The sequence below is a fragment of the Typopeltis vanoorti genome, chromosome 17, assembly GCF_054136105.1.
Source record: "Typopeltis vanoorti isolate ZY-2024b chromosome 17, IOZ_Tvanoo_1.0, whole genome shotgun sequence".
Taxonomy (NCBI): Eukaryota; Metazoa; Arthropoda; class Arachnida; order Uropygi; family Thelyphonidae; genus Typopeltis; species Typopeltis vanoorti.
Window position 1 is genome coordinate 90,285,254 of NC_143565.1, and position 13,693 is coordinate 90,298,946.

Sequence of the window (13,693 nt, forward strand, 5' to 3'; positions counted from 1 at the left end):
TTGATAGAATTAAAAGGCATAATAACCACATTAAAAACAAGAAAAATATCAAAAATTAAGAAGTAGTTAAGAATATATATACACAGATAACAGTTCTATAATAAATGTAGAACAAGGACAGACTGAAGAAATTAGACAAAGTGACTCATTAAGTCTTATCTTATTTAACTTAGTGATTGATAAAATAATAAAAGCAAAATGGAAAAGTGTGGAATACAAATTAAAAATGAACAATTAAGAATAATGGAATATGCTGATAATATTGTATAATCTTACTAGCAGAAAATGAAGATTACTAAATAAATTCAATAATTTTTTTTTTTTTCAGAAAAAAAATCTGAAGTTATCGACAGGAAAAACTAAAACCATTACAGTTGTTAAAGAGCTCATAAGATGTAAATTAGAAATTAATAGAAAAATAATTGAACAAATTATTATTATCATTATTATTATTATTATCTGAGACCTTGAGGGAAGCTATAAATCACCCAAACCAGCTATCATACCTTCTCTTAAATTTATTCACACTAGATGTACTCACTACCCCCTAAGGGCAAATTATTCCACTCACTCACTGCTCTCTCTAGGAGAAAAACTAGCTCTTACCTCTTTCTTGACTGTGAACAAACTTAACTTCCATGGATACCCCACCTTCAATATAATGAAAAATTTCATCAGTTGATATCCTATAACACCCATTCAAAACTTTCTAGACCTCTATCATATCACCCCTTTTTCCCCTGTTAACCAGAGTCTGCAATCCACATACTCACAATCTGTCCTCATAATCTAAATTCCATAATCCAGATATAATCTTTGTAACTCTTCTTTGCACCCTTTCCACAGCTTCTTTATCCCCTTGGAATCTGAGACCAAATCTGTGCACAATAATCCAGGTGTGGTCTTATCAAAGCCTTATAAAGAGGCAAAATGACTTCCTTACATGTCACGGTTCGTTTCAATATCGCAGTTATCCTCTGAATTGTATTTGCATCTTTTGCTATGTGACCTTTGAACTTCAAATTTCTATCCACCAATATGCCACTATCCCTTGCCTCTTCAGTTTCTTGTAGCATAACCCTGCTAATATACTATGCTGCTGGAACTCTAATCATTCCAAAGTGCATAACTTTACTAACATTAAACTGATAGCCATTTTCTTTTGCCCAAGTTTCCTGTCTATTTAAATCATTTTTAATTGCTGAATATCAGTAGCATCCCTGATTGCCCTGCCTTTCTTCATATCATTGGCAAACAATTACACATCTGATGTTAGATCCTGCCTGATATCATTAATGTATAGATTGAACAATTAGTGAGATAAAATATTTAAGAATTGAACTAAATGACTATAACATCACACAAAATGAAGTATAAGAACTAGCAGTGAAAGTAGAACATCTGGATGTCTCAACAATCTCACTTGGAAGAAAATAACAGAAATAAGAATCTGCTACAGAATTGTCAGACCACTTCTAACATATACAGCAGAAATATATGCAGGAACTACAAAAATCAGATGATGAATTAGAGAAATTGTACAGCCAATAAATGATCAGATGAAAAATGGAAAAATCATTTAAATGTAAGCAGAAAACAATGTGACAAACAATGAATAAATTATAATTTATTAATAGTAGAATTTTTGACTATGTTTTGTGACCATTCTCAATGCTAGACTACTATGCTGGACTAACCTTTAAGTTTCTTTCCATCTTTCAGAGATTAAATTCATTCTTGGACTCTCCAAAAGATAAATACCCACCACTTTAATTTCCTGGAGTTTATAGGATTCTGTGCTCATGTGACCGTTCTTATTATGAACCGACTGGTTGGTCTGCTTAAATTCACTTAGAAGAACATCAAGATTATGTTAGTCAGGTTTGACCAGTTACACATGGTTTCTAGGTATATAATACATTTGAATAAAACTAAAGTCTTATGCAAACATTATTTCTTATTAAAAAGACTCTATAAAGAAAGCTGTGAAGCCTATAGCTATCAGCCAAACCTTAACAAAAATGACTGTTTGTGGCTATCCCAATTTTGGGAGGTCATCCTTAGCAGCACTCCTCAATTTTGTGCTAAGTGATTTATATATATTTTTAATCATTTTGTTTCTGTGAATTGTAATAACTTTTATACCGTATTTACTCGAATATAATATGCACTTTTTCACCAAAATTAAAATTAAAAAATCGTATTGCGAGATGTGGGGATTTTCGGAAACTAAACTTTTTCAGGAAAAAATTAAATTAACGCTCATAATTAAATCCCAGTATTCATTATAATTGCTCACATTATTTATAAAATGAATGCATTTAAATTTGAATTATCAATGTTATTTATGCGATCGGCCACTCACCTTCATCACGTGATATATTTGAATCATTAGTGACAATGCTTCTGTAATTAAATTAAAACAAACAGTTTCATTATTGCTTGTCCTTTTATTATTTCAGAGTCATAAGATCACCCTGATTTTAAACAAACTGAAAATGGGTGACTTACCAAGAATCTACTATTCACTTTTGCTGCTTACGGTCTTGAGAAGCAATTTCCTCGTGTGTATTGTCAATGTCATCTACTTAAATAGTGTCATCTTCATTCCCATCCAGGGCATTAGAGATGCCGGTTTTTAAAAAACTTTTACAATTATTTCTGGTGATATCATGTTCTAAGCTCTCAAAATCCAGTTTCACAGCAATCTAATGATGGCCATTATTCCTGGTGGCCTTACACCTTGAATGGTTACTAATACATCCAAGGGCTATAGACAAGGTGTAAGGCCACCAGGAATAATGGCCCCATCGGTCTCCACGTCTGAAAGTTGTTTTACTATTTCATGTCCTGAGTGTCCACAGAAACTGTCCCATACGAGGAGAGCCTGGCATCAGAATAAGGCCCCCTGGCTGGTCCCAGACTGTTCTAATCCATCAATTGTTGATTTGAATTACTGATTCTCTTCAACTGAATTCTAAAATATCTGAAACTGCCATAAAAACGGTCACTATCTATTTCTTAAAGTTTTAAACTTATTTTCGTGTGCAAGGTATATTCGAAACTTTTTTATTTCTTTTCAATTTTCAGTTGTTATTCTAAGCGAAGAGATAATTTGCCTTATTTCTTTTCCTGTGTGCATTGAGAATGGTCACAAAACAAAGCTTAAAATTCTGAAGTTAATAAATTATAATTTATTCTACATTTGTTGTTAGTCTGTAATTTAATTTAATATTCACATACATATTGCAGAATAACAGATAGGCAATATTGCAGAATAACAGATAGGAAAAGAAAGTAAAGAACTGGATATCAAAAGGTATTCAGTTCTTGGTTCTCTCCAGATCAAAGCAAACCCTGGTATCACTTTGTATGGAGAACCAGGGACACGTTATCATCCCTCTAATATCTGTGAAAGGGACACTTATAGTGGAGCTCATGTGGCTTAGGGAGCTATCTTGTTGGGTGAATGTGGAACCATAATTACTGTAACTTATAGAGACAAGGTCCTGTACTCCTATTTTTGTCTGTATGCAGGTGTGATAGGAAAGACATTTATCCTACAAGATCATAGATCCCCATTGACTTAAGAGAGAGCAATGGTTATTACCATTGATAATAATAGTAGTTACCATTATTATCATTGTTATTACCATGGATAAGATGATTATGCTTGTCCTCATTGAGCAAAGCTTGTGGACCAATTTCTTTAAGAGAGACTATCATACATATGGACTGGCCAGTCAGATCTCCTGACTTTAATCCTCTTGAGCATGTCTGGGATTGTCTAGGTTGTTTCTGCTCTCAACCCTCTTCTCCTAAACCGTGAGGGACTTAAGAGAGCTATGCAAGAGCAATGTTTGTTATTACCAACTAAGTTCTGAACACCGTTATAAACAGTGTGAAACATCCTTGTGAGCTGTATTTCTGTGAGGGTGACCATATTCCTTATTGAGACACTTTGACAATGTCATTTTGACTTCTTGTTTTTGACCATTGTTTTTATGTATCCATTTGTTACTGAATTCAGTTATTTATTTACAATTTTTGGGATGTTTCTTTCACATTCAATATCACACTGCTTTTCACTGAATGGCAGGCCTATGGACTCTTATTGTTCATTTGCCCACATCAAAAATAATGATTTGAGTTTGTGACACTGATCGAGTCTTTGTGACCATAGATTATTGGCATAAAAATTCATTATACAGTTTTTGAGTTATTATGATTTTTCTCTCTGTTCCTTAATTTATGGAAACCAGTGTAGTTGCAAAAGTGATGTAAATTAGAAAATTAATTTTCATTTCAGAATGCAGCAGTTAGATTATGTTTTTCTCATGTTAGTTGTAGGCACTTTTTTCTTTCCACATCTCCACTATAGCATCCAACATTAGTCTGCAGTAGTCTAAATTTAAAAAAATAAAAATGAAAAAAAATTGTGTTTCCTTTACTTGTAGGTAGAACTGCTTATTCATTATTTACGTGAAGATCCTCGTAGTGCAGTTAAAATGCATGCCCTTCGAGATCTGAAGCATCTAGCAGACAAAGGTGCACACCTGTGGAGCACAGCAAATGTAGAGGTAAGAGACATCTTAAAATGAAAATGACTTAGGTCACTTTTCATGAGTATTATTCATGAGTATCTGAGGCTTTATTTGCACACAATTCTGATGAATGTAATACATTAAAGCATTTGTTTTGACAAATGTTTTAGCATGTATTTTCATAACAAATATTCAGATTTGTCATTTAGCTTAAGTAAAATATTTTAACAATAATGCAAGCCAAATCCTATATAAGTGATCAGTTTTTATATAAAAGAAATCATGGAGAGAATCTTGGCTGATGTGAATAAGAGAGAGAGAGAGTTGGTATGGAGAAGGAAGTGTCACAGGATGAATAGTTTTGTGAAGGTGTGGATGGTGAGAAGAAGGAAAGGTTAGCAAGGTCATGGAATAGCACACGGGAGTAATGACATAAACATGATTTATGAGACTTCCTATGGACTATTGTTCATTTTCCCACATCAAAAATAATGATTTCAGTTTGTGGCACTGATCGAGTCTTTGTGACCATAGATTATTGGCATATGCAAAATTTGGTTAGCTGAGGATAAACTACAAGAAAAATGGCAAAGAATGGTGTATGGAATCTTCTAGGTGATGGAAGGATAAGAAGTAAGCAATAGACTTTTAATTATAGTAGAGGAATTGTGCTACTTAGGAATTCCAGATGATGAAGTAGATTCCCTCATAGATCTACCTATCTATAAGAGAAATACAACTGAATGTGAGATTTACAGAGGGATTACTCTGCTTAATGTTTCAGGTGAGATTTATACAATCATACTTGAAAAGAGACTAAGAAAAATTGTGGAGGAGAAACTTGGAAAAGGACAAGTTGGGTTCAGGTCAAACAGGAGTTATCAGGATGAGAATTTGAATTTAAGATAGATAGTTGAGAAATAATGGGAATATAACAAGGATCTATATTTAAGTTTTGTTCATTTGGAAAAGTCAGCTACTGGAACAAATCTGAAAACACACCCCAACTAAACATCACCAGAATTAAAGATCAGTACTATCAACATAAGAAGCCTGAATGGCAAAGAAATGGAGCTAGCTGAGGAATTGAATAAGTACCAGATCGACATAATAGGGGTGACGGAAATAAAAAAGACAAAAACTGGTGAAATCTTTCTGAGCAATAATAACAAAATGTTATATTCATGCAGTGACAATCAAGGAAAAGGAGTAGCCATAGTATTCAACACACCTATGAGAATGGCAGGCAGTCTCAAGTAGAGTGATGTGGGCAAATATGAGAATGGGGAACTGGACAATGAGACTTATTTGTGCCTATGGTCCCACAGAAGGATAGGCTAAGGTAGATGTGGAGTAATTTTTTGAGGGGCTTTAGAGAAAGCAACTGATGCAATGAAAAATGAAAAGTTGGTCTTTTTTAGGGATCTAAATAGCAGAGTAGGAAATGATTGTCAGACATACAAAAATATTTTATTTTGGGAAAATTTGGTGAAAAGACCAAAGCTAATAAAAATGGCAAATACCTGTTGGGTTTCTGCTCAGGACATGGACTGGTTATTACTAACACATTATTCCAACATAAAAATGTGCACAAATTCACATGGAGAGAGGAGGCAAGGAATAAGAAAAGTCTCATTGACTATGTTATTGTCGATAGTGATGTTTTCTCCCTGGTGCAGAACACCAGAGTGTACAGAGGATTTGAAATTGGAAGTGATCGCCACTTAGTCTTGGGCAGGATAAAATTGAATTTCATATTGAAAAGAATAACATGTAAGAAAGTTTTAAAGCGAATAAAAGTTTAGCAGCTCTCAGATGTAAACTGTAGACTAAAATACACAAAGATTATTGAAGAAAAAATGAAAGAGTTTGAGAACAGGAACCAAACCTTACAGATTCAGTGGCAAGCTTTGAAGAAAACCCTGATTGATTCAGCCAGAGAGGCATCTTGTGAGGTTGTCTGAAAGGATAGAAAAATCAGAACTCCATGGTGGACACAGGAAGTTAAAGAAACAGTGAAAGAAAAGAAGAAAAGCATATCAAAAGTTTTTTGCAAATAAATCAGCTTGTGCTCTTAGAGAATACAGAGACAAATGTAAGAAAGCTAAACACTGTATAAAACTAGCTAAACAAAAGTCATGGGAAGACTTTGGTAAGAACATAGAAAATAAATATCAAGATGATGGCAAGATATTCTGGAGGTTGTTGAAGAAGCTCAGAAATGGAGGAAAGAGTTGTAAAAGGAATTAGACATGATAAAGGTGACATGAAAACTGGAGGAAAAAAAAAACCTTGAAGTATGGAGTAATTACTTCGAAAAATTGCTAAATGAAACAAGCAGTGATAGCAAAGTGGTAAAAAACACTCCACAGACATGCAGTCAGGAATATATATCCATACTTGAAGTAGGAAAAAGCCATCAAAGGCTTGAAATGTAGAAAGGCAGCAAGAATAGATGATATTCGACCAGAAATGCTGAAGTATGGAGGTATAAAAGTCCTACTGTGGCTACACTGCATAGTTCAGAAGGCCTGGATAGAGGAACGAATTCTTGATGATTGGAGTAGAGCTCTTATAGTACCCATATATAAAATGGGAAATAAAACTGAATGTAAGATTTACAGTGGCATTTCATTACTGAGTGTTCCTGGTAAGATTTATGCAAGTATACTTGAGAAATGGTTGAGAAGAATTGTGGAAGAAAAGCTTGCTGAAGAACATGCTGGATTCAGGCCAAAAGAGGCTGTCAGGATCAGATCTTCACTTTAAGAAAAATAGATGAGAAATCATGGGAATATAACAAAGATCTGTATTTAAGTTTTGTCAATCTGGAAAAGGCATATGACAAGGTGCCAAGAGAGAAGCTATTCAATATGCTACAGTTATATGGTGTCAGTGGGGCATTATATCAAGCAATACTTTGTCTTTATTTGAGTTGTAAGTCAGCAGTTAGAATTGAAGGAAGTACAGGAAGATGGTTTAATGTTAAATCTGGGTGAGACAAGGATGTACATTATCCCTTCTGTTATTCATTATCTATATGGATAACATTATGAAGGAAAGTGGTATTAAACATAATATCAGAATTGGAGATGTTAATGTCAGCTGTTTGCTTTATGTGGACAATGTTATATTTCTAAATAAATCCACTACAACTCTGCAAGATTCCCTGATTAAATTGAATAACTGTTGTAATAGATATGGTATGAAGGTGAGCAATAACAAGACAAAAAACAATGAAAATAGGCAAAATCATTGAAAATGTCAACTGCATTGTGAATGGAGAACCTGTGGAACAAGTAATACATTTCAGCTACTTAGGCACGATTTGTAGTGAAGATGGTAAATTAAATATGGAAATAGACAACAGAATCAACAAAGCTTGTATGGTAGGAAGTCAGTTGAATAAATTCATATGGAATAAGAGAGAAGTTAGTCAGAACACTAAATTAGCTGTATACAAGACAGTGTTCAAACGAGTTTTAACTTATGGATCTGAGAGCTGGGTCAGAAGTAAAACACTGGACCAAAGACTAGAGACTGCAGGTATGAGAGTCCCGAGAAAGATTAGGGGCATTAACAGATGGCATCAATGGCAATATCATATTAAAAATGAGGATATTAGGAAAGAACTTGACATTGTGAGAATCCAGGAAGAGGAGGATAGATCCAGCTAGGGGACCATGTGAATGCCAATTTCCTTACAATGATGATGATTGCCCCTTATGGCCCTGTTGGTCCATGAGTCCTTATTCAAGATATTTGAACCACCCCACCATATCTGGTGGGCTCTCCTATCCACCACCCACGGGAACGTGCTCTCTATATGTTGCGGGACCTGCCAGAAGGTTTACATGTACAGTATTTATTGTACTAAAACCCATTCATCCAAGAGATGGATAAATGACCAAAACAGATCTAATAGGTAAACATTTTGTGACATAAACTGAAAAAAATATAAATAATAAGAGAAACGTTTTTAAAAAATCTGTTGAAGTAATTGATATTTATATATGTGCATATCAAAATAGATTTTACTCACATTTTATACATGGTTTGCATATTTTATTTTCTAGGAAGTGGTGATTTATGCTCTGAGCACCCCTTACTTAAGTTTAAAGTGTGGTGCATTGTCTGTTCTTGTTGCGTTGTCTCATTCAGTGGCTGTAGATAAATTTGAAATATGCCGAGGTATGTCCATATATGTGTGTGTGTGTGTCTGGATAGTGTTACTAATATTGACTATAATAATGGTTTAAACAATCTATTTTCACAGGCGATATGAGCAAATTATGTATTTATACAAATAAAAGTCACTAAATGATTTTTTTTTTTTTTTTTGGTTTATAAAAGATTTTAAATCAATCTTTTATAGTTAGTAAACATATTCTGCAAGTATGATGGTATAAAATTCACCACATACAAATCAAGATTTACATTTACTAAAGTGTAAAGCTGAAAGATTTCAATGTAGCATAAATAAGATATCAGAATGGAGGATAATTATGAATCCATCCATATTTTATAGCCAAGTATACAAATAAGTTAAAGAAATTTCAAAATTTACCAGAGAGCTTATGAAAATATAACCTTCATTGGAGTACTTGCCTTAGCCTTAGTTTGCACTACTTAAAAGACACAAGCTCTGCCCAGGAGCATGTATGTTTTTCCTTTATCAGTACTTAAATTAGTTTTCACTGCCTGACAGCTTGTTTTGTTTATTTAACTTTATATGGGCTTTTTCAATTGAAGCTGAGTTAACTGATCCATGTGGAGGTAGCAGGATTTTTCCTCCTGGAAACTCAGGTTTTTCATCCTACATATAGACAAATCAGTCATGAGAACACATGCAGTTTACAGACAAAAAATGGTGGTGGTGGTGTCATTGTGTTGTAATTGGAGAATCAAGTAGTAGGGGAGACAGTGAGATTTATGTAGCAGTGTGGAGTATCCTCTTGCAATCAGTCTTTGAAGGTGTCAAGTTGTATTAATAATAATAAAACACAAGGAACCTAAGTCCTAATTGGTGCCTTCTGTTGTTGAATAAAAAGAGAGTTAACGGGTATTAATTTGATCCCAAACTTACTGTCTCCTAGATTTATGGCAAATTAATACAGCCATAGTGGTTGAGGTTTGGGGGAATATTTTAAAGCTGCTGCTGGTTCCAAAAACAGTCCCTCTGACTTATAATGTCAGAGAGACTGTCTTCTGTGTAACACTTGTGTTTTTTCTATCTGATCCTATGTGAAGAGGTATCCAAGACATGGCCTGCTAGTCTTAAATTGCCATCATCATCATCATACGTATCAAGGATTTAGGCCTAGTATGGCCTGTTCCGCCTTAGAAGTCATCGTTTAAGAGGACGTCCTAGTTTTCTTTTTCCTAATGGCTTGTACTTTAAGGCTTGTTTTGGTAATCGTTCTGTTTTCATTCTTTGAACGTGTTCCATCCATCTATGTTTATATTTTTAAAATTTTTCAATTACTGGTTCTTGGTTTAATTCTTTCATAATATCTTAGTTTCTTTTGTGATCAAATAGGGTATACTTTGCAATTTTTCTCATAAACTTCATTTCTGCTGCTGTTAATCTTTGTTTGTCTTTTTGTTTTATTGTCCAGATTTCGCTTCCATACATTAAGACTGGTAGGGCTAATGTATTGTATACTTTTAGCCTGGTTTGTTTTTGAACTAGGTTTGGTTTAAATATAGAGTTAATTACTCCTGTTATTTTTAAATATTTTACAATTTTTATGTTTATATCTTTTTCATTTTCATAAGTGATCATACATCCTAGGTAGTTAAATGAATTCACCTGTTCTAAGATCTTGTTATCTAATACTATTTTAGTTCTTGCTGGATCTTGTCCTTTAAAGGCCATAGTTTTTGATTTTTCCATTGATATTATCATACCATAATCTTTGGATATCTCATTTAGATTTAAAATAGCTTTCTGTAAGTTATCTTCAGAATTTGTAATTATTATTTGATCGTCTGCAAAGAGGAGAGTGTTGAAGTTAACTGTAGGTGAAAGTTTAATTCCTTGATGTAAATTTTTACTCCAATTTATTATTATTTCATTTAAGTAGATATTAAAAAGAGTTGCTGAGAGGGGACATCCCTGTCGGACCCCTTGGTTTATCTCTCTTGTATATGATAGCTCATGATTTAATCTTATTTGTATTTGATTATTTTCATATATACTTGTGATAGCTTTTAGGATATTATTTGGTATTTGTCTTTCTTTTAATATGTTAAATAATACGTTTCTTTTAACTTTGTCAAATGCTTTTTCAAATTCAATAAATGCAATATGTGTTTCTAAATTATATTCTCTTCTTTTCTCTATTATTAATTTTAGGCAGAAGGCTGGGTCTATACATGATCGTCCTTTTCTAAATCCATTTTGTACCTCTAGAATAAAGTTTTCGGAATATTTCATTAGTTTGTTATTTAAGATTCTGCTGTATATTTTGTAACATGAATTTAGTATACTGATACCTCTATAGTTTTTAGGGTCATCTCTATTACCTTTCTTAAAGATAGGAATCACAATTGCTTTTTTCCATTCTATTGGGGGGGATACCAGTTGAGTAAATTTTATTTAAAAATAATAAGAGTCTTCCTTTGAATCTTGTTCCTGCGTATTTATATAGTTCTGAACCTAGCTTATCTTCTCCAGGTGATTTTCCGTTTCTTGTTTCTTTCAGGCTGATTTCTAATTCTTCTTCAGTTATTTCCTTTTCATTTTCGTTAATTGTTTGCCAGTTGTCTTTTTTAAAATATTTGTCTGTCCACAGTTCTGTGTAGTAATTTAGAAATTCTTCTAATTTCATTTCAGTGTTTAATTTTATGTTTTCTTTGGTATCTGCATTTAGGTGTTTCAAAATCTTATATACATTGGGTCTTATTTTATATAAATCATGTTCTAAATTAGAAACAAATTTATTCCATGATTCTCTGTCTTTTTCTGACTTCTCTTTTAGCTATGGCTCTTATTCTTTTATATTCTATTTCATCTTCTAATCTTTTACTGCTTAACGATTTGTGATAGGCTTCTTTTTTCTTTTTGATTATTTCTTTGATTGTATCATCCCAGATCTTCGGTTTTTTTCTTTTATTGAATTTTTTGGTCTTTCCTAAGCTTTCATTTGCTGCTGCATTTCGTATCGTTTTTATATTAAGCCATTCTATTTCTATTTCTTCATTTTGTTTTATTTTATCTAGATACTGGTTAATTCTTTGTTCATATAGCCATTGTACATTTGTGTCATTCAATAGTCTAGTTTTATAATCAAATGTTTCAATTTTTCTTTCTGTTCTTGTTACTTGTAGCCATTTAGGTGGTAATCTTAATTTTATTTTAACAAGGAAGTGGTCACTGCTTATTTCATATCCTCTGTGAACTCTAACATCTAGTGAAAATTTTGATGTCTTTTCATTTAATATGAAGTAATCTAATATTGATTTCAATCCTCTTGCTGCCCAAGTATATTGCCATAATGATGGTGCCAAATGTATTTTTTATGTTCTCCTAGGCAGATCTTTCCATCCATCCATAGTAAGCCAGATCACAAGTATAGGACACTTCATGTACTTCTGGATGTGATAAAGGAGAGAGTTTCACCTTAGTTGAATGGATGAAGGTTTCCAATTTGTATGGTTTAAATGTGGTGAGGAGCTGATATTTATTAAACACTCTGGATATCTTTTCAGATGTGCTCTGAATGTATGGGATACTAACAGTTTTGCTATGGTCTAGTGTATTAAGTGAGGGAGGGGCATTTAGTATTTTTTCTATTTTTGGTGATTATAGCTATTGACTTAAACGTGTGGCAAATGTAGGCGAGTTCAGTTAGTATTATCAATACTCTGGTTCTGTGAGTTAGTGTTTTTATGATACCATATTATTGAGCTGGATGATGGCGCATTTGTTTGTGTGCAGCTATTTCCCAGTATGTGTAGGTTTTCTATAAATAGAAACAGATAATGAACCATTTGGAGGTATGTGACTAGTGTATCTCGGAAGAGCAGATGGTTATTAGAGTCCTTTTCTACTGCAAAGTGGATTTTAGGGTATTGACTATTTAAATCTACTAAAAATGTATCTAATGTATCTGGATTGTGTGGCCAAATAGCAAACATATCATGATGCTTAACACAACCAAAACACTGATTCGAGAGTGGCTGTGTTGAGTGCTTGGTTCTTTAAGAAAGTGTGTGTGGGGGAGGAGGGGGGAGGAAGGGGTGCATGGCTGTCTCATCTAGTTAATATATTTTCCATTTCCATGTGGAGTAACTATAAATTCAGACATACTTTTTTTTTGGATGTTGTTTTCTGTCTCCTTATCCTGGCAATATGCATTCATCTGCTGTTAAGCTGTTAAAGGAAGGGGGTTTGGAGAAAGTGGGGGTAAAGTAATGTGGGGGGAATTTTGAAAAAATCCAGGTTTTTTATATGTATAATAATATTATTATTATTGAGGGTGGGTAGACAGTGTGAGAGAAGGATCAGAAGATAGAAATTTTATTTTTGGAGAAGAGGAGAGATTGATGGGGGAAAAAGTCATAGTAGGGAGTAACAGGGTGTGAGCCGTTTCAACAGCGTGTTGTATTCGGAACTTGTGGGGGAAATGGAGGCTCTGTTATGTTGGCTAGGTGTTTCTGTCTTACTGAATAATTCATGTACGTAAATACGTATTTAGCGTGCTATGTAATATTTACCTCCTAACATTGCCAGAAAAATCAGACTTTGCACACCTAACATCTTATCACTAGCATCACTGCCTAAAAGAAATCTCTCCAGTAGTCAGCTCTATGGACTTTGCAAACTCTGCAAAGACCATAACGTAATTATGAGGAGATAGTGCTGGAAAGTTCTGATAAACACCTAGAACAAAAATGATATTAAAGCAACTAATATAATCACAAGAAAGAACATACTAGTAGCAGAGTTATGAAGGTAACTTATTATCTTCTATTGTTATATCCTCATACGTTCATTCTTGTGGTTATGTCAGTTGCTTTAATATCATTTTTGTTCTAGGTGTTTATCAGAAGTTTCTAGTCCCCCTCATATTACTAGAGCTGGCAAAAGTAACTCTGTGCACTTTGAATCTGCTACTTAGAGATCCACTTTTAGATTATAAACT

At 33.5% G+C, this 13,693-nt stretch overlaps 1 protein-coding gene across 1 annotated transcript in view; it reads left to right on the forward strand.

Annotated features, from left to right (window-relative positions):
- The window catches only part of defl (Integrator complex subunit 7), a 301,189-nt gene that overhangs the window by 80,326 nt on the left and 207,170 nt on the right, over positions 1 to 13,693 (forward strand). The window contains exons 7-8 of the mRNA XM_090407701.1: positions 4,458 to 4,580; positions 8,621 to 8,735. Of these exons, the coding sequence (XP_090263827.1) occupies positions 4,458 to 4,580; positions 8,621 to 8,735 (238 nt within the window). The remainder of the gene's footprint in view (positions 1 to 4,457; positions 4,581 to 8,620; positions 8,736 to 13,693) is intronic.